This window comes from Scyliorhinus torazame, chromosome 11, assembly GCF_047496885.1.
Source record: "Scyliorhinus torazame isolate Kashiwa2021f chromosome 11, sScyTor2.1, whole genome shotgun sequence".
NCBI classification, from domain to species: Eukaryota; Metazoa; Chordata; class Chondrichthyes; order Carcharhiniformes; family Scyliorhinidae; genus Scyliorhinus; species Scyliorhinus torazame.
The window spans coordinates 211,427,478-211,449,707 of record NC_092717.1 but is presented as its reverse complement, the minus strand read 5'-3'; the positions used below and the strand labels follow the sequence as shown (position 1 = coordinate 211,449,707).

The 22,230-nt window shown below is 46.8% G+C and overlaps 2 protein-coding genes across 3 annotated transcripts in view; both read right to left on the bottom strand.

Annotated features, from left to right (window-relative positions):
• The window catches only part of tsnare1 (T-SNARE Domain Containing 1), a 1,154,852-nt gene that overhangs the window by 978,183 nt on the left and 154,439 nt on the right, over positions 1-22,230 (bottom strand). The gene's annotated exons all lie outside the window — the stretch shown is intronic.
• Positions 10,194-13,361, bottom strand: LOC140385778 (E3 ubiquitin-protein ligase MARCHF6). The gene has a single exon (XM_072468281.1). The coding sequence runs from the start codon at positions 13,199-13,201 to the stop codon at positions 10,448-10,450; it is 2,754 nt and encodes a 917-aa protein (XP_072324382.1). The 5' UTR covers positions 13,202-13,361; the 3' UTR covers positions 10,194-10,447.

Here is a 22,230-nt window from a genome sequence, read left to right as displayed (position 1 = left end):
AACTCAATCAAATTTGTGAGACATGATTTTCCACGCACAAAGCCATGCTGACTGCCCCGAATCAGTCCTTGCCTCTCTAAATGCTTGTAGATCCTGTCTCTCAGAATACCTTCTAGCAACTTACCTACGACAGACGTTAGGCTCACCGGTCTGTAGTTCCCAGGCTTTTCCCTGCTGCCCTTCTTAAACAAGGGCACAACATTCGCCTCTCTCCAATCTTCAGGCACCTCACCTGTGACTGCCGATGATTCAAATATCTCTGTTAGCGGACCCGCAATTTCCTCCCTAGCCTCCCACAACATCCTGGGATACATTTCATCAGGTCCCGGGGATTTATCTACCTTGATGCGCTTTAAGACTTCCAGCACCTCCTCCTCTGTAATATGCACACTTCTCAAGACATCACTATTTATTTCCCTTCGTTTCCTAACATCCATGCCTTTCTCCACCGTGAATACCGATGAGAAATATTCATTCAGGATCTCACCCAACTCTTGTGGCTCTGAACATAGATGTCCTTGTTGATCCTTAAGAGGCCCTACTCTGTCCCTAGTTACTCTTTTCCCCTTTATGTATCTGTAGAATCTCTTTGGATTCTCCCTTGCATTATTTGCCAAAGCAATTTCATGTCCCCTTTTTGCCCTCCTGATTTCCCTCTTAACTCTATTCCGACAATCTCTATACTCTTCAAGGGATCCACTTGATCCCAGTTGCTTATGTACGTCATATGCCTCCTTCTTCTGATTCAAACTGATTCAAACAAAGATAGTGAGATCCTGAATGAATATTTCTCATCGGTATTCACGGAGCTAGTGAAGTGTTTGCATCACTACCGGAGGAGGTATCTGGAACGTATGAGGAGGTGAAAAAATCCTACTTGGGTGCATATGAGCTAGTGCCTGAAGCTTACAGATAAAGGTTTAGAAATTTAAGGGAAGAATTTGGTCAAACATACAAAGGAGTTTGAAAGGCTCAAACAGAGTAATTTGGATCTGTGGATAAGGGCTTTGAAAATAGACCAAACATATGAAACTCTCAGAGAAATTATACTTTGGGAGGAGTTTAAAAATTCAATTCCTGATGTAGTGAGAACTCATGTGGAAGAACAGAGGGTTAAAACTGTGAGATTAGCAGCAGAAATGGCAGATGATTATGAATTTATTCATAAATCAAGGCTTAGTTTCCGACATCAGTTTCAGCCGGTGAGGGACAGAAACTGGGGATATGAGAAATATTCAAGTGGTAAAGGTAAAGGTGATATGATGGGCGATAATAAAGAGAGTGTACCTTTAAAAAGAAATCCAGGAGGGTGGAAGCGAAATGAAAAGTTTCAAATGTTTTCACTGTAATAAACTAGGCCATGTAAAGTCACAGTGTTGGTGGGTGAAGAAAAGCACTGGGAAGGCTGATGCGGTAAAACAGGATAAGACAGTGGGGTTTGTTAGAGTGGTAAAGGAAAGCCCAAAGGAAGTGAAGGAGGTGCAACTGATTGTACAGCCTGTTCAAGAGGTGATTGATAAGAAGGTGCCAGATGTCTTTAAAGAATTTACTTGTGTGTGTAAAGTTTACTCATGTGTATCAGGAGGAGCAGGTAAAGAAGTCACAATTTTAAGAGATACAGGGGCTAGTCAATCTTTAATGGTAAGAGATGAGGAATTATGTAGTTTGGGAAGAATGTTCAAGAAAAGGTGGTAGTGTGTGGAATTCAGTGTGAGAGGAGTAGCGTTCCATTACATAAGGTAAGGTTGCAAAGCCAGTGAAGTGTGGTGAAGTGGTAGTAGGAGTAATAGAGAAACTATTTTGTCCAGGAATACAGTTTATCTTGGGTAATGATATAGCTGGTTCACAGGTGGGAGTGATGCCTACTGTGGTTGATAAGCCAGTGGAAAACCAGATAACTGAAGTGTTGAAGGACGAAAATCCTGAGATTTTTCCGGATTGTGTAGTAACAAGGTCGCAAAGTCACAGGTTAAGACAAGAGGAGAAATCAAAGAGTGAAGATGAAGTGGAAGTGCAATTATCAGCGATGATTTTTGATCAAATAGTTTAAAAAGAACAAGAACAGGTGGAGGATGAGGTGGATATTTTTAGTTCAGGAAAATTGGCGGAGTTACAGCAGAAAGATGTAGAAATAAAACATATATCAGAAAGCATATACGAAAGAGGAATCTGAGAGTATACCAGAGTGTTATTACCGTAAAAGTGATGTCTTGATGAGAAAATGGAGACCTGTACATATGCAGGCGGATGAAAAGTGGGCAGACGTTCATCAACTAGTATTGCCGGTAAGGTACATAAAGGAGGTGTTGCGAGTGGCACATGAGGTACCAGTGGGAGGTCATTTGGGGATAAGGAAAACTCAAGCTAAAATCCAGAAACATTTTTATTGGCCTGGACTACATAAAGATGCAGTTGAATTTTGTCAATCATGTCACACATGTCAAGTGACAGGGAAACCTCAAGCAGCAATAAAACCAGCGCCCTTAATACCCATTCCAGCATTTGAGGAACCTTTTACAAGGGTCCTAATTGATGATGTAGGACTGCTTCCTAAAACAAAAAGTGGGAATCAATATCTTTTGACTATAATGGATGTATCTACTAGGTTTTCAGAGGCCATTCCCGTATGTAATATTACAACTAAAAAGATTGTGGAGGAGTTACTTAAATTTTTTACCAGATATGGACTACCCATACAAATTCAATCGGATCAAGGATCAAATTTTACCTCAAAGTTATTCAAAGAAGTTATGGATAGCTGAGGAATAAAACAATTTAAATCAACTGCGTACCATCCAGAATCGCAGGGAGCGTTAGAAAGGTGGCATCAGACATTAAAGACAATGTTGAGGGCGTATTGTCAAGATTATCCAGAGGATTGGGATAAAGGAATTCCATTCGTACTGTTTGCAATTAATCATAAAATTTACAGTGCAGAAGGAGGCTACTCGGCCCATCGAGTCTGCACCGGCTCTTGGAAAGAGCACCCTACCCAAGGTCAACACCCTATCCCCATGACCCAGTAACCCAACCCAACACTCAGGGCAATTTTGTACACTAAGGGCAATTTATCATGGCCAATCCACCTAACCTGCACATCTTTGGACTGTGGGAGGAAACTGGAGAACCCGGAGGAAACCCACGCACACCCGGGGAGGATGTGCAGACTCCGCACAGTCAGTGACCCAAGTCGGTATCGAACCTGGGACCCTGGAGCTGTGAAGCAATTGTGCTATCCACAATGCTACCGTGCTGCCCACGGGGATTAGGGGATGCACCTAATGAGTCAACCAAATTTTGTCCTTTTGAATGAATTTTGGGTCATGAGGTAAGAGGACCACTTAAATTGTTTAAAGAAAAATTGGTGGGTGAGAAATCGGAAATTACACTATTGGATTGCGTGTCAAATTTTAGGAAACCATTAAATAGAGGTGAATTGGCTAGGCAACATTTGAAAGTTGCACAAAATGTGATGAATTGGGTAGCGAACAACAAATCCAAAGTTCGTAGTTTTACCAGTGGAGATAACGTTCTAGTGGTAGGTGAGCCTTTAAAAGCTAGGTTTTGTGGATCGTATCAGATTGAAAGGAAATTAAGTGAGGTGAATTATGTGGTAAAAACACCAGATAGAAGGAAGACTCACCGAGTGTGTCATGTGAATATGCTTAAAAGGTACTTTGAAAGGGAAGGAGAGAAAAAGGAGGTTTTAATGATTCTAACTCAAAGTAACGAACCAAATCCAGATAACTGTGAATTTGACATACCTCAAATTAAATTGGAAAATGAGGATGTTCTTAAAAGTTGGCATGAACTGTTAAGTTACCTTCTAGAGGAAAAGCAAACTGACCTGACAGAGTTATTGATATCACATGGGCAAGTTCGTAGAGATAAATTGGGAAGTACCAAAATGGCTATACATGATGTAGATGTGGGAAATGCTGTTCCTATCAAACAACATCCATATAGACTTAATCCTTTAAAATTGGCAGAGATTAAGAGTATGCTTAAAAATGGCATAATTGAAGTGGGTTGCAGCCATTGGAGCTCTCCCAAATTGATGGTACCAAAACCAGACGGTACCCATTGGTTGTGTGTAGACTATAGACAGGTGAATGCAGTTACAAGAACGGACTCTTATGCTATCCCACATTTGGAGGATTGCATTGAGAAAGTGGGACAAGCCGCTTTTATTTCCAAATTGGATTTGCTTAAATTTTTACTGGCAGGTGCCTTTATCCGAAAGGGCGAAGGAGATTTCAGCTTTTGTGACTCCAGATGGTACATACCAATTCAAAGTTATGCTACTTAGCATGAAAAACACCCCAGCCACATTTCAACACTTAACTAATACAGTTGTTTCAGGATTACCCAATTGTGCGGTATATATCGACGATCTGGTAGTTTTCAGCCAGACATGGAAAGAACATTTAAAACATCTTATGGAGTTATTCGATCAACTTCAGGAGGCGGGTTTGGTGATAGACCTAGCCAAAAGTAAATTTGGAAATGCCCAAGTCACTTTCCTCGGCCATACAATCGGACAGAGTTGATTGGTCCCACGGGATGTGAAAACAAAAGTTATTGGGGAGTTTCCGATACCCTCGACTCGATGGGAAATAATTTGATTTTTTGGCATGAATGGATTTGATCGAACATTTGTGCAAGAGTTTTGTAGCGTGATTGCTCCACTGATGGACTTGCTGAAGAAACGTTTAAAAATTTCAATAGACAGCGGAGTTTCAACATGCATTTGACTGCCTGAAAGCTGTGGTAACTGATGCTCCAGTATTGGAGAATTGCAAGGGACCCTGTGATCAGTTTGAACTGAAGTATCTAACTTTAAAGAGAAATGCGGAGGCATAGAGGAATGGATGGATCGTGCAGAGACTTTGTTCAAAGAGACTGTCAATCGAGAAGGATTTCGGTTGGAGGAAGAAGAACGGAGAAAAAAAAAATGGACTATATTATTATACCTGTTTGCATGTGTTATTTTTCTTTGAACCGGTAAAATGTTTTTACTGTGTGCATTTCTTAATTGATGGTGCAAAGGTGAAAAATGAAACCATCTTGAAGTTGATGGTTTATTTATTTTTCTTGGGGGGAGGTGTCATGTGAGAGTATGTTTAAGCAATGTACCTTTAAGAAACGGCGCTGATCATATTACTGAAGTGATGTCAGAGGGTGGTGGGAGCTGAATTTGAGTTTCAGTTTGAGAACGCAGCTGGGTGTGTGTGTGTTTTGCTGTGAGCTGCATGAAGAAACACAGAGCTGATCTGTTAATTTCTGCAATCCAAAGACTATAAATATATTGAATGTAACCTAACATGCTCCTATTTTTGACAGTTAGAAGTCTTTTGGATGTTTAAAGGAACAGTTTGAAGGATTATTTAGTGTTGTAGTCTTTTGGGGTTATCTTTGAAGTAATGGGTGTTAAGATACTCAATGTTTGTTTTTAAAAGGTTAACTTGAGTTCATAGAATAAACATTGTTTTGTTTTAAAACCCACTTGTCCATTTCTGCTGTATCACACCTGGAGAGTACGCCGGGTGCTTCCCACACCACAATCTATTAAAAGTTGTGGGTCGGTTGAACTCCATGAAACACTTGGGGGTTCTGTAAACCCGGACCCATAACAATGGGAAGACAATACAGATTGAATGGTACAACTTTGAGGGGAGTACAGGAACTGATGGACCTTGGGGTTCAAGTGCATAATTCTCTGAAGGTGGCCAAGCAATTTGAGACAGTTAAAAAAGCCTAGATGATCCTTTGGTTTATAAATAGAGGCATAGAGTATAAAAGTAAGGAAGTGATGCTACCCCCGTAGATATCATTGGCCAGACCACATTTTGAATATTGTGTTCCATTCCAGACACCCTATTTCAGGAAGCATGTTAAAGCCCTGGAGACGATGCAGAGAATGTGGGTAGAGAGAAAGCAAAACTGAAAGGAAGCTTGCAGCTGCATATTTTTTTTTTTTTTTTAAATATAAACCATTTTGAAATAAACAACTGTTCAAAATGCAACCTGCACATCTCCAAGGGTAAAACATAATACAGGTGATCCATCTCTTGCTCTCCTCCTGAGGACCCCAGGATCACATCTTCAACCAAGTAGGTATATTTCACATGGCATGAAAAAGCAGCCAAGATACAGCAAAGTCTTCTGTCCCGGTCAACATCCTGGCTGTAGTACTGATAATTTGCGCTACAGAACTAGAGATACACCTGGCTAAGCTCAACCAGTACAGCTGCAGCACCAGCATCTGTCCAACAATGTTGAAAATGATCTAGCTATGCAGCGGGATTCTCAGTTTTGCCGGCGCCCGGAGGTTTCCTGATGGCGTGGGGCTGCCCCACAATTGACCGGCCGGCGTAACGGAGAATCAAGGCGGGTCAAGGCTGGAAAGTGGCAAGGCGGGGCGGAGAATCCTGCCCATGATCTGTGCACAAAATTGAAGAACAAATCCAACCCAGCCAACGACTACCTCAGTCATCAGCAAAATGAAGGAAGATGTTGTCAAAAACGCCATTAAGTGGAATTCAATTCCCAAGAACTTGCTCAGTTTGTGTTTCACCAGCGCCACTCCACTCCTGAGCTCATTGCAGCCGTTATAATTCATGGACAAATGGGCCAAATTCCAGAGGTATGGGGGGAATGACTGCGCTCGACATTAAGTCAAAATTTGACAAGTGTGACCTCACGGTGCTTTTGCAAAATTTAAAATCAATGGGAGTCAGGGTGAAGTTCTTCACTGATTGTAATCCTAACCAGCACGAAAATGGATGGTTGAGGTTCTTGAAGCTCTAGGAAACCACTGCAGTCCTTCCTCAGGCTAATTTCCTAGGCCCAACCACCTTTATCTCCTTTCCTCCATCAAAAGATCATAAGTGGGGATGTTCACTGATGATTACATAGTGTTCAGCACCATTCGTCACTCCTCAGATACAGAAGTAGTCAGTCCGTTTCCATATTCAGCAAGGCACAGACGACATTCAGCCTTGCGCTATGAAGATGCAAATAACATTTACACCACACAGTACCAAGCAACGATAATCTCCAAATGAGAGAATCTAACCATCTCCCCTTGGCATTAACATCACTGAATTCCACCACTGTCAACATCATGGGGATCACATAAGAAACTCGATGGGACTAGTAATTTAAATAAGGCAGGTCAGAGAGTGGAAATTCTGCAGTGAGTACCTGTGACTTCCAAAATCCCATCTCTTCTTACAAGGCACAACTCAGGAGGTACGACTGAATACTCTCCACTTACCTGGATGAGTGCAGCTCCATCACTCAAGAAGATTAGCAGCACCAAGCACAAGGCAATCAGCTTGCTTGTTAGCACTGCTGCCTCACGACAGAGGACACGGGTTTGATCCCAGCCACAGGTCACTGTCCGTGTGGAGATAGCACATTCTCACCGTGTCTGTGTGATCTGACCCCCATAACCCAACGATGTGCAGGGTTGGTGGATTGGCCATGCTAAATTGCCCCTTAATTGGGAAAAATAAAGAATTGGGTCCTCTAAATTTATTTGAAAAAACAATTTTAAAAAATTAAATTTAATTTAAAAAGCTTGCTTGGCAAGCTGGTAAGTGCTGCAGCTGTACTGGTCGAGCTTGGCCAGATGTGTCTCTAGTTCTGCAGCGCAAATTATCAGGAGTACGTCCACAGTCTAAGAACCAAGTCCCATGCCTCGAGTACAAGTTAGGAGGATCCACCTCAGAACTTAGCTGCACATCAGTGTCATGAAAGGAGCCACAGAGTGAGTAATATATCTGGTAGCAGCTCCAAGAGATTTTGGTGGAAAGAAGAAACACACTGGAGAGAGGTAATGACTGTTCCTGGTGAGAAATCACGACCCCTGCCCTCTTGTTTAACTTCCTTGAGGGTTGACAAAGAGGCCAGCTGTTGGGGGTTATGGAAATGCAATTTTCCCCGGTACCAAGCAGCTTCAGATCCCGAAAAGGAGCGAAAGCTTCAAGCTAGTTCCATTCTTTATGCATTGGTCCAATAGCAGAGGACGTTTTCCTAAGGCAGGGTGTACAAGGGACCGCAGTGGACTTTTGAGTCCTTTCATCAAGCCTTTGACACCTATTTTAGCCCAAAGCAAAATGTAGCAATAGAAGGAGCATGTCTTAACCAGTGCCTGCAATGACCTGGGGAATGGAGTGAATTCTTAATAACCAACCTACCTCGCCTAGCTAGCCCTTGCGAATACAGGGTGCTGGAAAATGAGCTAATTCGTGATCGCAGTCATGGGAGCCCGGGATGAACAAAGTCTTTGACTTTCTGCGGACCCAAGATGATTTTACTCTGGAGAAAGCAGTCAAGTCTGAAGGTTAGGCTGAGTTTTGAGCATTTATTCAAACTATTATTCATGGCAATTGCAGGTCCCTGTAGATTGGAAAGGCCCACAGGCAGCAGCCCCATCCATACAAAAGCCTGCCAAACCAAACAAAATGGTGGGAAACTCCACGCCAGTAGACATTTTGAGATGTTTGCACCTTGGCACATAAATCCAGCACACATGCCAAGACTGCCCAGCAGGGGACGTGGAATGTTTCCAGTGTGCCAAAAGTAGACATTAAGGGCGGGATTCTGTGACGTTGAGGCTAAGTGTTGACGCCGTCGGAAACCCCATCGCAATTCACGACGGCGCCAACATGGCCTCAGGATCAGAAATTCTGGCCCCAACAGGGGACCAGCACGGCACTGGAGTGGTTCACGCTGCTCCAGCTGCTGATCCCGGCATCAAGTGGGCACCACAGGATCCGCACATGCGCAGTGGCACCGGTACACATGTGGCGAATCGCGCCGGTTGCGGGGATTCTCCAGCCCAGCCCCGGGCTGGGAGAATCCCGCCCTAAGTGTCTATGCAAATCCTGAAATTTTAATCGAAGACCAGAAAGTATTTAGGAATCACATTCCTTCCAAGAAATGGAAAGTCAAGAACACCATGAAATTAGAGTTCTTTGGAGAAGTAGGCAGTCTTAATCCAGACTTCTGGTCAGTGACAACCAAGTTCAAGGCTTTACATTATTTTTAAAGTTGCTGTTGACGTAGGAGCCCAGTGTTGGATCCACCTTATGAAGACTTTGTTGTCTTTTTAAAACAATCAGCTGTGCTTTTAGTGGCTGAGCAGCATTCTGAACTTTGTTCCACTGTGTTTGACACCCTGGGCAACTGTGCGGTCAATTCCAGCCCCGCTCATCCCAGAATAACAACACAAGAGAATTAACCAATAATTCTTGGCCCTTGGCTGCCCAATAATTACAGTCACCAAGTTTAAATACAATTACTGTTTATAACAAGAACTATCATGGAAAAATGCAGTAAATATAGCTGGTTACTTTGCTTTAGATCGCAATCCTTTAGCACACTTCCCTTACTGATTAAAGTCCTTCATTTTCTGATTTACAGCCGGAGTCATTCCTTCAGGGTCCCCGCAGGTTAGAACATACAGCATCCATCAGCAGCAGGCTTTCTGGAGAAACACCTTGGGCTGGATTCTCCGTTTAGGAGACTAAGTCCCCACGCCGGCGTGAAAACGGTGGTCTTTTATGCCAGGAAAACTGGCACAAAATGGCCACCGATTCACCGTTTTGCTGGGGACTAGCAGGGAGGCAGCGTAGAGCTCACAGCTCTAACTGCCGATACGGCCCTGAGCATTTCCAGTTCCGTGGCCATGCGCGTGCACGGCGGTGGCCTGAAGCGGCCGCGCTGTGCTTCATGGTGGACTCAGCCAGCAGACGTGGACCCCCCCCGTCCACAGTGCCCCCAGCCCCAAATGAAGACCCTCCTGCCCACGGTTCAGCCCTCCCCCCGACTGTTGCAGTACCAGATTGAGTACGCAGCCACCACGCGAGGTTCCTGAACGGTATGAGGACACATAACCCACGCCGTTGGGAACTTGGCCAGTCAGGGACGGAGTATTGCGGGGCAGGCCTCAGGCAATGGCCTGAGGCCGTGGACACTTGCCACAGTTTATTCCTTTTTTTTTTTTTTTTTTTTTTTTTTTTTCTGCTTTCCTGTTTTAAGAGTTTATTTTTATTCCAGAATATTAAAACACCAGCCAGTATGAACAGTTCTTAAAAAAAAGGGGAGCTCATGAAGTTTACAAACACATCCTCACTGTATTGCCTCTGTGCCATTACTCCCATAATGCAGGACAATAGTTCAAATAAAGTGATGACTACATTTAATAAATTAATATACATATTTTAAGATTTACAATGCACATTCATTTATCTTTTATGGGGCTCAAATGTTCATTATATTTACACATATACAGTTATCAGATAGCACTGGGAAATAAAACAGGACAGTGTTGGGCTTTTCTTTTGCTGGACATTAGCAAAAATGCAAGGGGTGGGGTGGGGAGAAGAGGGGGAAAAAAAGAACACATAAGAGGGATGGCAGGGTCAGTGAACGTCCATTATTCCTCAGAAGGTGATGGAGCCGTCATTGTTTGTTTACCCGTCCTTCGCTCATAATTCACAAGTCGTTGACCAACGAGGTACTTGTCATTTTTAATATGCTCATAGAGGCGCTTGAACTGCCGAATTTGGAAGGACAGGACTCCCATCAATATCACCACCATAAGAAGCAATGGATAAATTCGACGCTGGACTAGATTCTGCATCTCAGTAGTTACTCCCAGTAGGGGTACAATGCCAGCAGCTATGACGTATGGCAGGCAGAGTGATAACAGCAGCACCGCAATAACTGGTGCCGCTAGTTTGCAAATTATAAAATGCAAATCAATGTTTCGAATTCCATTTGCATAAACCTGTTCGATAACAGTTTTCAACCACCACTGCGGCCCCATCAGTGTTATAGCAGCTATTATTTTGGCATGGAGAACACCGAGAGCCCAGTCCTGCCATGGGTAAAAGAGTGGTGTCTGATCCAGAGGTACCCTTAATGGAGCTACAATAACTAATTCAAACAGAAGTCCTAAAAGAAGAGGAACCATTCCAGCCAGCAGCAAGGCCACTACCAATGTTTTCACTATCATCATGGACCATTCCTTTAGCTTCTGAAAAATAACGTCTCGCCCTTGTGGCATCCATGCTGCCAGAACTGTAATTGCTCGGATAGTCAACCAGCAGATATATAATCCACATGCAGCTGTATACAGCTCATGGATTTTGGCACTCCCAGTCCAAAATGACATAAGCCAACGCCCTGCTGAAACTGGTAAGGTGAGACAGATGAGACTGGCGATCAACAACGTCACACACATGAAAATAACCAACAGCAGAATCCGAAGAGGAAATTGTAATGGTTTCCGATAAGGTTGAAAGCCGACAGGCCCACCCTGTTGCAGTATGGCCTGGTGGGCTGCATGAAGTCCTTCTCCTACTACAGGAATGGCATTGTTATTACGAGCCTGCTGGTTATTGTTTGCCTGCTGGTTGGCATTGTTCTCGTTTTCTTCCTGGTCTCCAAGCAAATATGAATGGAGGTCCAGCAAATACCCAGCTGTGACAGTCCAAGCTCGGACCAGGCCCTTCAACCATTGCCGGGTGTGTCCCTGCTCCAGTAAGGCTGGCAATACAGCCTGCAGTAGCAGAAGCTCCAGAGAGAGCTCACTGACTGGAGCATCACTGTAAAGCATCACATTGTATGGTAGGAAATCAGGGAGTAGAGTCTTAATAATACGAATTGGTAACCAAAGCATAAGGAGGACAATAGACCCAAATACAATCACAGACAATATAAAGCGTCTGAAATGCCTATAAATAGGTAGATGAATCATCTCCTGAACTGGGTTAAAATCTGGATCATTCAGATTTCTTAAAAACCATAAGACACCGGGTCTCAAGACCTCTCGGAGTAGAAGAATGAAAGATGCGAAGTAGAACACATAGACCATCCCCACCAGCCAGTGTAGGAACATTGTGGTTCCAGGTGCAGACTGGAAACTTAGTTCTCGGTCTTTCAACGTAGCATCAAACATTTCCAGTGAACAAATGTCAAGCCACCAGCCGCATATGAGAGGGAATACACCAATTTCCACAACTACCAGTAAGGACACCTTAACAACAATATAACAGACGCCCAATAAACGTCGAGATCGTTGGAACTTCACCAGTGCAGCCAAGCCATGACAGATTATTAGAGTCATAGCCAACAGAACATAGCCCACTATCGTTGTTATCAGGCCTTCAAAGTGTGAGGCTTGAACATACTCCTCAAAACCCAAACCAACAACGGAGAAGTGTCCAATATGGTATGGACAGAATGCAAACACAAGAATAAACAGTGTGTTTAATGAAACCACCCAGAAGACATGCTCCAGGAACACAAGTGAACCATCCAATCCAAGCATCCGCTCCCATGTAAGTTCTTCTGCAGCTCTGTCCCATTCTAGCGCATTCCAGTTCATGTCATCTTGGGCGCCATTGTTGGCATCAGCACCATCTTCTACCACAGCATCATCTTCGTCATCGTTCTCATCATCCTCGTTCTCTCCCTCATCTACCCCAATGTTGGCATTCTCAGCTTCTGCAGGGGCACCCCCATCGGCTGCTGCTGGGTTTTCGGCTGCTTGGTTGGCTGGCTGAGCAACTTGGGGATTCTCAGCTGCAGCATTCGGAACAGCTGGAGGCTCATTCTGTTGTCCAACTCCATTGGGTGGTTGGGCCTGATTTTGTTCTAACCACTGTGGAGCTCCACCATGCACGATCTGTTCTCGTAACCAGACGAGGCTAATGAACGCACACAGTGTGCATGTTACCACAAAACAGCCTTGCAAAGAGTCTGCCAGCAGATTCTCCGTGGATAACATATCTAGTGGCAGTGTCAACAGTGAGCTCACAGAGCCAGTAAACAAGCATTTGTAGATACGGCATGCTGTGAGCGGTACAACTCCCAGCCATGCAAAGGCCACCAAAGTGTAATGGAACCAGTATCTTATTGCTGTACCAATACTTGTAACCAATCCTGCAAAAATATCCTGAATTGGAAGTCTAGATGGCATATCTGGAGAATAAATTGGTGTGAAAGCAAATCTGTGTTTGCATAGTTCACAGTATTCCTTTCTGCTGTGTTTGAGCCACTGAACTAAACACTCTTGATGGATAAATTTGATACTGCCAGTGCACACACAAGGATGGTAAAGTGGTTTGTCTGGTGTCCCCTCTGACCGACATACTCGGCATATATCCTCCTCGGTGCTCTCCATCCTGGCGGTGTTGGCAGCTCCTCGGCCTGCGGAGGAGGAGGAGGAGCCCTCGGCCGTTCGATGGCTCACTTCACCGGCTACCGCTCCTCGGGCGGCTCCTCTCGACTGCGGCCCGCTCCCGCGCTCGAGCCCGCGGCTCTCACTGCGCCAGGGAGGGGGAGGGGTGCGCCACAGTTTATTCCTGAGTACGCTGCTTTTCAGGGGGCGGAGAATACCGATTTCGGGCGCCGCTCCCAATTTGGGTGTCAAAACGGATGCTCCGTCCCATTGCCGAACACTATTTTGGTGTCGGGGGGCAGAGAATCCAGCTCCTTATTTCTCATCAAGCTGGGCCTTCAGCTCAAGGTTTGCCTTCAGGCCTATATCATTCTGGAGAGACTTCATTTCACATCAAACTTTGTTTTCAGCTCATAATTTGACTTCAAGCCTCTGCAGCCTCAAGAGAACGGCACCTAGACTTGCTGGAGAGAGGCCTTCTGGAGAGGTATAATTAGATCTGTTTGGAGAGAGTAAGCAAAATCCCTTCATCCAGGCTCCCAGAATCAAAATTGAAACCAAACTGGAACTTCATGACTCTGAAAACATTCCAGTGGGATCATACTCAATCAGCCAGTTACCAGGCAGAGCGCAGCCTTTTGGGCCAATTCATTGGTCATCAGCCAGATCCATCAAACCAAACTGTCACTGATGCTGCCCAGTCTGCAACTCCAGTTCAAACCATCACAGGCTTCTGCTTGAATGAAGGACACAGGCCACTGCTTTCTCCTGCTTGAATCAAAGACACAGGCTGCCTTAAAGACATATGTCCATAAATCATCCATGGATCAAAAATATAATGGCAAAATTAAAAGGGATACATGGGAATAAACAATAAGGACCCTTCCAACTGAATCTACCAACATCCAGGTCATAGTCCAGAGAGGATCACAATGTTAAAGAGCTGTTACCTTCCCAGGATAAAGTCAAATTCTTTCTACTTTTACTTGTTCATTTGATATGGGCATCACTGACTAGACAGCATGCATTGCTCATCACCAGTTGCCTTCAATTGAACTACTGCAGTACCTGTAGTGTCGGTACACTTACCGTGCTTTTAAGAAGCACAGTGTCAAGTACGGCCAGGGACCTTGGTTCAATTCCTACCTTAGGTGACTGTGTGGCATTTGTACACTCTCCCTGTGTCTGCATGGGTTCATTCCGATTTCCTCCCACAGCCCACCACAGGCATACACCCACTCACATTCTAGTGATCTTTATTATGGTCCCTTTTTTGTAAACTCACCAATCTATTGCCATGACATTGCTGCACTTTTGCTCAGTGACTGTTTCTTTCCGTAAAGCTTCAAATTTTTTTTCAAAATTCAGTTTGTTATGCAAAACAATGGCCGTGATTTAATGGGGGGTGAAGCAGAGATCGCTTTTGGGCGTATTTAACGGAGTGTTTCTCGGCAGTTGCATCACCGTGACACACCCTGCTATTCAACGGCATTATGTTGTTTTTTGGCCTCGGTGGAGAATGGCCTGTTGAAGCTGCACTTACGAGTTTAGCTCGCTAGTGCAGGAAGATTACTCGAGGATCGAGCACCATTTTTAAAGGCAGCCTCAATCCTTCGACGCCCTTCAGCATTCCCACCAAGGCCCCTAGATCGTTCCTCCCCCACTTCACCTAACTTACCCCTTCTGGGATTCTTCAGCACCCCCCTCACCCCACCTCTCAAGGGCAATGCACTGCGGACTCAACCCCTGCCATGGGCAACCTAGCACCTGGGCACCTTGGTGCTCCCTGCCTGGCATTGCCCCTGCTCACATGGCAGCACCAAGGTGCAGATTCCTATTGTGCAGTTTGGCAGTTGCCTTCTTTGCATTTGATTCATGTATTTCCTACCTCTTCAATTCTGATTTCATAGAATCAAACATAAACATCAAGCCTGTAATGACCAAAAGAACTACTCGAATCTACACTAATCCCACTTCCCAGCATGTCACCCAATGCCTTTGATGTTATGACATTTCAAGTGCTCACCAAGTACTTTGAAGATTGAGGGGTTCCCTGCCCCACCTACCCTCCCTGGAAGCACATTCCAGATTCCCTCCACCCTCGGTGAAATTTTCTTTCCTCAAATCCCGAGTTTATTCAGCTTTTGCGGCACATTTCCAGACTCGCACAACAAGGAGGGTTGTACCGCAACACCCATGCAGCCTGAAAGTAGGCCCGGGCCATTAGGGTCCAGACCATCCAGTGGACACCCGCCCAAGGTAATTTCAGGCGTGGATTCAGCAGGCCACTATGTCAGCTGGGGATGCACATAGGCGTAGTGGAAGGTGGCAGTTCTTGGTCTCTCTTACCTCACACACTGACGATGCAATCAAGATGTGCCATCGCTGGAACATGCTCCCCAGCGCCAACCCTCACTGCACCGCTCACCTTCCAGCCATCCATCTGTCGAAGGTTCAACCCCACCATCAATGCTCAGGTCTCTCATTTCTGACAGTATCCTTTGTGATGAGGATGCCAAAGGCTGAAAAGGGGTTGAGAGCCTGTTCACCTCATACGCTCTCTGGGAAAGGGCACACACCTGCATGGCATGCATCGTTTGGTCATAGGTGATCTAGGCTTTGAGGGAGTGGAATCCCTTGGCTGTTCAAAAATGGTGCCATACGCACCCCCCCCCTCAAACGGGCCCCCGTGTTAAACATATCTGGGTCCCCATCTCCGCTGCTCCTTCTGCGAATAGCAAACCCGGAATATTAATGCCGCTGAATGCTCACCTCAGATATCCCTTTCCGAGGGGCGGTCAACAGGTTCTCATTTTCGTACAGCTGTTGGGTCCTGGTGGGATGACTCTCTAATGCCATTATAAATGTATTAAAATGAGGTGTCCGGCCTTCTGGGGGCATTTTCTCGTGACGCCACTGGCGAGGGCCATAGAAAAATCAGAAAGCACAATCTCGCCAGCGAGAGAGTGGTGCTTTCCGATTCTCACCGGATTTTCCTCCCGGCGTTCTCACCGACGGTCAACGTGGGCTAAGAATCACCGCCATTGGCCTAAAGCCTGCTCCAGGCAGCCTGACAGAATGATCTTTGCTGAGGAATGTGTGATGGTTGAGCAGAGGATGTTGCCCTGTGGAACTCTGAAAGTGATATTGGTACATGCAGCAATTGCTAGTGAACAAGGTGTGACACGACTTCCAGTGGCGTTTGCGAGCGGGTCGGCCGCATCGAGAGGAGCTCCCGCCGGTGGCCACTATTTGCAGCGCTTTTGTGGGTTTCCCCGATTCTTTGCTCTCTCCCCCCCCAGATTATTGTCGGCCTTTGGGGCTGTCCCGGGCATCAAAAACCGGCGAGGAACCCCACGAGGGTGTCGGGCGCTGAGGCGTCGGGCTGAGCGCGCGCGGAGGTTGGAGCAGCGGGGACGGAGCCAAATGGAGGGCGAGGCAGCAGGACCGAAGCCAAGACGCGATGTAGGGGAGATGTCCCACATCGGGTGGCCCCCACATGGAATGTGGTAAGAAGACTGAAGTCCGGTCCCAGGGAAATTCTGGAGGAATACAAAAAAGTAGAGAAAGAAGTTTTAAAGAAACTTGGTGAAAGTTTTTTTTTCTTTTTTTTGGAAGGAAGAATTTCTTGTTGTTCTATGAAATAAAAAAAAAAGATTGAAGAAGGAAAGAAGGGGGAAAAAAAAGGAAAAATAATAAGTCGTTAAAGGATGCGAAAAGCAGCGTCGAGGAAGGGAGGAAATGCGGGCACGCCGTTGAATGAGAGGACCAGCAAAAGTGCTGACAAGATGGCGGACCGCATGGTGGGGCCACACTACTTACGGTGGAGAAGATGACCGAGTTGATGGCAGTGGAGCTGGAAAAACAATTTGCGAGGCACATGGAGGCTTTGAGGAAGGAGATGGCGGTCGCATTGAAGTCATTGGTGGAGGAGGCAATCACCCCGGTGAGGGTAGCTGTGGCAAACACATTGGCCGAGGTGAGAGAGCAGGGCAAGAAGATGAAGGAAGCGGAAGAGGCCATGTTGCAGCACAGCGACCAGTTCACCTCGATGGTGGACGAGCTGCAGAGGGTGGTGGAGGTCAACTGAGGACTCCGAGCAAAGTTCGAGGACTTGAGAGAACCGCTCGAGACAGCACAATCTGAGAATTGTGGGCTTGCCCGAAGGGACAGAGGGCCCAAGGCCAACAGAGTACTTCGCTACGAAGTTGGCAGAGTTGATGCGGGAGGGTGAGAACCCCTCTCGGTACGAGCTGGACCGAGCTCATCGGTTGTTAAGGCCGAAGCCCAAAGTGAATGAGCCGCCAAGAGCAGTAATTATCTGCTTCCATAAGTACTGCATGAAGGAGAAAGTGTTAAGCTGGGCGAAGCAGAAGCGTAAGGTGCAGTGGGATGGTGCTGGAGTTCGGATCTATCAGGACTTGACGGTGGAGTTGGCAAAAAGACGAGCGGCGTTCGGGCAAGTGAAGGCGGCACTGTACAAAAAGGGTGTGTGACTTGGTATGGTATACCCGGCGAAGCGGAGGGTGATGTATGATGCCAAAGACTTTTATTTTGAGACAGCGGAGGCAGCTGAGGCGTTCATGCGGGCAGAAGGCTTGGGCCAGACGTGAGGAGCGGAGCTGGAAGAGAGACTGTGGACTGTGATTAGGGAGCTGGAAAATGTATAAATGCTATAACTTACTTTTTACTGACGTGTATTGTAATTTACTTCTCTTCACATTTTTACAGAGTTCAAGTTATTGGTTGGGTTGATTGGCATTCTGTGTTGCGACGGTTACATCTTATTTTAGTGACTTGTATTGGCTGGATTGTTGTTTTAGTTTTTTCTTTCTCTGGGACTGGGTGGGTGTAGCCATCTGGGATGGCCACTTCCAGAATACAAAATGGACATTTGCAAAGATTGCAGGGAAAAATGGACAATGTTAAGAAAGCAATAACGAATAACGAATGAACGGACATCGTGCGACAATCACCAGGCAGGAGTGTTCCCTTCCAGTCGGGGAACACTTCAGCAGTCAAGGGCATTCAGCCTCTGATCTCCGGGTAAGCGTTCTCCAAGGCGGCCTTCAGGACGCGCGACAACGCAGAATCGCCGAGCAGAAACCTAGAGCCAAGTTCCGCACACGAGTGCGGCCTCAACCGGGACCTGGGATTCATGTCGCATTACATTCTTCCCCCACCATCTGGCCTGCGAAATCCTACCAACTGTCCTGGTTAACACAATTCACACCTCTTTAACCTGGGGTTACCCCATCTCTGGATCTGTAAAGATTTAATCACCTGCTAATGCTCGTATTCCAAGCATTGTCTGGCATCTTTGAATCTGTCTATATATATGTTTCTGGAACATACCTCTTCTTACTGTGCTCACCCCAGTCCAACGCCGGCATCTCCACATCAAGAAAGCAAGCAGGCACAGAGCCTGTCTGCATATTGGAGAAACAGCTCCCAGACGAGACTGAAACTGTAGGCCCATTAGCATATGGATGGCCCATCTCCGGGAACAAAGGAAGATACTTAAGTAACCAATCTGGCCCCAAACCTCACGGCGCCAGTTCCCCAAACCGAAAGCAGAAAACAAAGCAGGACACGCCCAGCCATCAGGGCACCCACCTCCTTATTGGTCAGGATCAATGCGAATGATCAAGAAATGGCCCAATTGATTGGGGCCAAGTTCAAGGCCCGCCCAGAAGCACGCGAAGCCCCTTCGGGTATAAGAATCGCTCTCTTGGACTTGGCTCTCAAAGCGGAGAGACCCTTCCTCCAGCTACACCAGAAGCAAGTAAGTCCAAGGTCAATGCTCGCTACCAGACGGACGACCTTAGCTGTTTCCCCTCTACCACTTCGACCCCAGCAGCCTCAGATCCGAACAACGGCCATTGTTCCTCTGACTGAGTGGGCGCCCGAAGCCAAGTATAGGCTTCAGCAGTAGTGATAGTTTAGTCTGTAGTATTTCATGCATGAGTAGATATTACTGTGTGTGTAAATAAATAGTATTGACTTTGAACAAACTAACTGGTGTAGTGGCTCTTTGATCAATATTCGGTTTGAACCTTGTGGCGGTATCGAAAAATACCTGGCGACTCTAAAGCAAACGTAATTAGGATTAAGGAAGGCGACCATATTGACCGCCAAATTTAGAAACAACCAAAGAGAGCAACAGGGGAGGGTACAGTATACCTTGGCGGGGGGAGCCACCTGCGCTAGCTAACTAAAGTCGGCTAGTGAACGGAGGTGAGGTGAGAGGAGGGCTGCGGACATTGGAGCCGGGTTAGCAGGTTTCGATGTGCCTACGAGGCGAGTGAGGGGGGGGGGGGCAAGAGATTGATGCTGTGAGATGTTTTTTCGAGAGGAAATGTAGGGGGTGCGGGGGTTCGAGGTTAATAATGGATAGGGGCGGGACAGGCTCATGGGGCAGGGCCCGGTGGTATGATGATGGTCGATAAGAAAGGGGGGGGGGGGTGAGAGACCCACAGTTTGGATCGTCACGTGGAACGTGAGGGGGTTAGGAGGACCGGTCAAGAGGTCAAGGGTGCTTGCGCATCTTAAAAGTTTGAAAGCCGATGTAGCAATGCTGCAGCAGACTCACTTGAGGGTGAAGGACCGGGTGGGACTTAAAAAGGGCTGGGTTAGTCAGGTGTTTCACTCTGGATTTGACGGAAGGGGTAATGGTCAGCAAAAGAATACGGTTCCAGATGGAGAAGGTGGCGGCAGATCAGGGGGGAAGGTATGTGATTGTGACGGGGGCGCTGGAGGGGAGCTTAGTGACGCTGTTAAGTGTATACGGTCCCAATTGGGATGTCCAATTCATTCCCGACTTGGACACACGAACTGACAGTGGGGGGACTAGAACTTGATGCAGGAGCCAAGGTTGGACAAGTCACAGCCGTGCTCGCTGGTCCTATCAGGAGGGGGGCAACGGCGTTGGCTGGACTAATGGTGGAAATGGGAGGGGTGGACCCTTGGAGGTTTCTGCACCCGAGGGAACGGGAGTACTCGTTTTTCTCAGCAGTCCATAAGGTATTTTCGCGGATCGACTTTTTCTTGGTGGGGAAGGCTTTGCTGGCTGCGGTTAAGGGGTCGGAATAATCAGCAATTGCAGTGTCAGATAATGCTCCGCATTGGGTGGATATGGTACTGGAGAAGGAGGTAGCGTAGAGGCTGGGGTGGAAATTAGATGTGGGACTTTTGGGGGACCAAGGGTTCTGTGACAAAATTGAAAAGGTAATTGAGGAATATGTAGGTTTCAACTGTAGGGGTGAGGTGTCGAAGGCAGTTGTCTGGGAGGCTTTAAATGCGGTGGTGAGGGGTGAGGTGAGTTTGTTTAAGGCCAGGGTGGACAAAGAGGAGAGGTTGGAGCAGCAGAAGGTAATAGATGGGATGTTGGAGGTAGATAGAAGTTATGCAGAAGATGGGGACCCAGCGAAGCTGGAAAAGAGGAAGGAACTACAGGTGAGCTTTAACTGACTATCTACCAGGTTGGCGCTGCGCCAACTGAGATAAGCAGGGGATGCAGTTTACGAACATGGAGATTAAGGCGTATGTTAGTAGGTCAGCTCCAGAAGGAGGCAGCGGTAAGGGAAATTGTTCAGGTGAGGGATAGGGCAGGAAAGTTGGTGGTGGCTCCGGATCAGATTAACAAGGTTTTTGGGAAATCTTATGAGAGGTTGTACAGGTCAGAGCCACCTGGGGGAGACCGTGAAATGCAGGAATTTCTAGATGGGTTGGAGTATCCATGGTTAGGGGAGGGGGATAGGGCTACATTAGAAGGAGCAATAGTGGAGCAGGAGATAAAGGATGCGATTGGGAGGATGCAGTTGGAGAAGTTGGCCCAGGGCCGGATGGGTTTCCGGTGGAATATTATAAAAAATTCAAGGATAAGCTGGCACCCCTGATGGTGGGGATGTTTGAAGAGGCGATAGGGAAGAGGGTGTTGCCACAAACATTGGGGCAGGCATCGATTTCCCTGTTGCTAAAAAAAGATAAGGATCCGACGGAGTGTGGGTCGTATAGGCCCATATCACTTCTGAATGAGGACGCAAAAGTATTGGCGAAGGTACTGGCGGGTAGGCTGGAGGAGTGCCTCCCGAAGGTGATAGGTGAAGATCAGACGGGGTTTGTGAGAGGGAGGCAGCTCTTTTCAAACGTTAGAAGGGTATTGAACGTCGTTGTGGCACCGACTGAGGGGAAGGAAACAGACGTGAGAAGGCATTTGACCGGGTAGAATGGGGGTACTTGATGGCAGTTCTGGAGCAGTTTGGGATTGGACCAAGATTTGTGAACTGGGTAAAGCTACTACATAAGGAGCCGAGGGCAAGTGTCCACACAAACAACATCAGCTCGAGATACTTTTCTCTCCATCGTGGGACTAGGCAGGGATGTCTTATGTCCCCCCTGCTGTTTGCACTCACGATTGAGCCGTTGGCCATCGCATTAAGAAGTTCGGGGGTGTGGAAAGGAATAGTGCGAGGGTGGGGGATAGAGCATAGGGTGCCCTTTATGCTGATGACTTGCGGTTATACGTGGCGGAACCGAGTGTGTCAATAGGGGGAGTATTGGAGCTGCTTCGAGTGTTTGGGTCTTTCTCGGGGTACAAACTAAATCTAGACAAGAGTGAGTATTTTGTGGTGTCTCGGCCGGGGGTGGGGGCAAGGGTGGGGGGGCTGCTATTCCGTAGGACAGGGACTCACTTTAGGTACCTGGGGGTGCAAGTTGCCCGGGAGTGGGGGGGGGCTCTGCAGGTACAACATTTCTAGTTTGGTGGGGAGCGTGAAAGCTGATCTGGCAAGGTGGGATGGTCTCCCTTTGTCATTGGCGGGTCGGGTACAGGCGGCTAAAATGAACATGTTGCCGCGATTTCTGCTTATTTTTCAATGCCTGCCGATTTTCCTGTGGCCAGAGTTAGAAAGGTGCTGCGACAGAGGGGAAGGCAGGCAGGGGGTTTGTGTCTTCCGAACCTGATGTATTACTACTGGGCAGCAAATGTGGAGAAGGTGCGGAGCTGAGTCAGAGGGGTTGATTCCCAGTGG

Coding starts and splice junctions, on each gene's coding strand:
- LOC140385778 (XM_072468281.1), bottom strand. CDS start 13,201: ATGGAGAGCACCGAGGAGGATATATGCCGAGTATGTCGGTCAGAGGGG.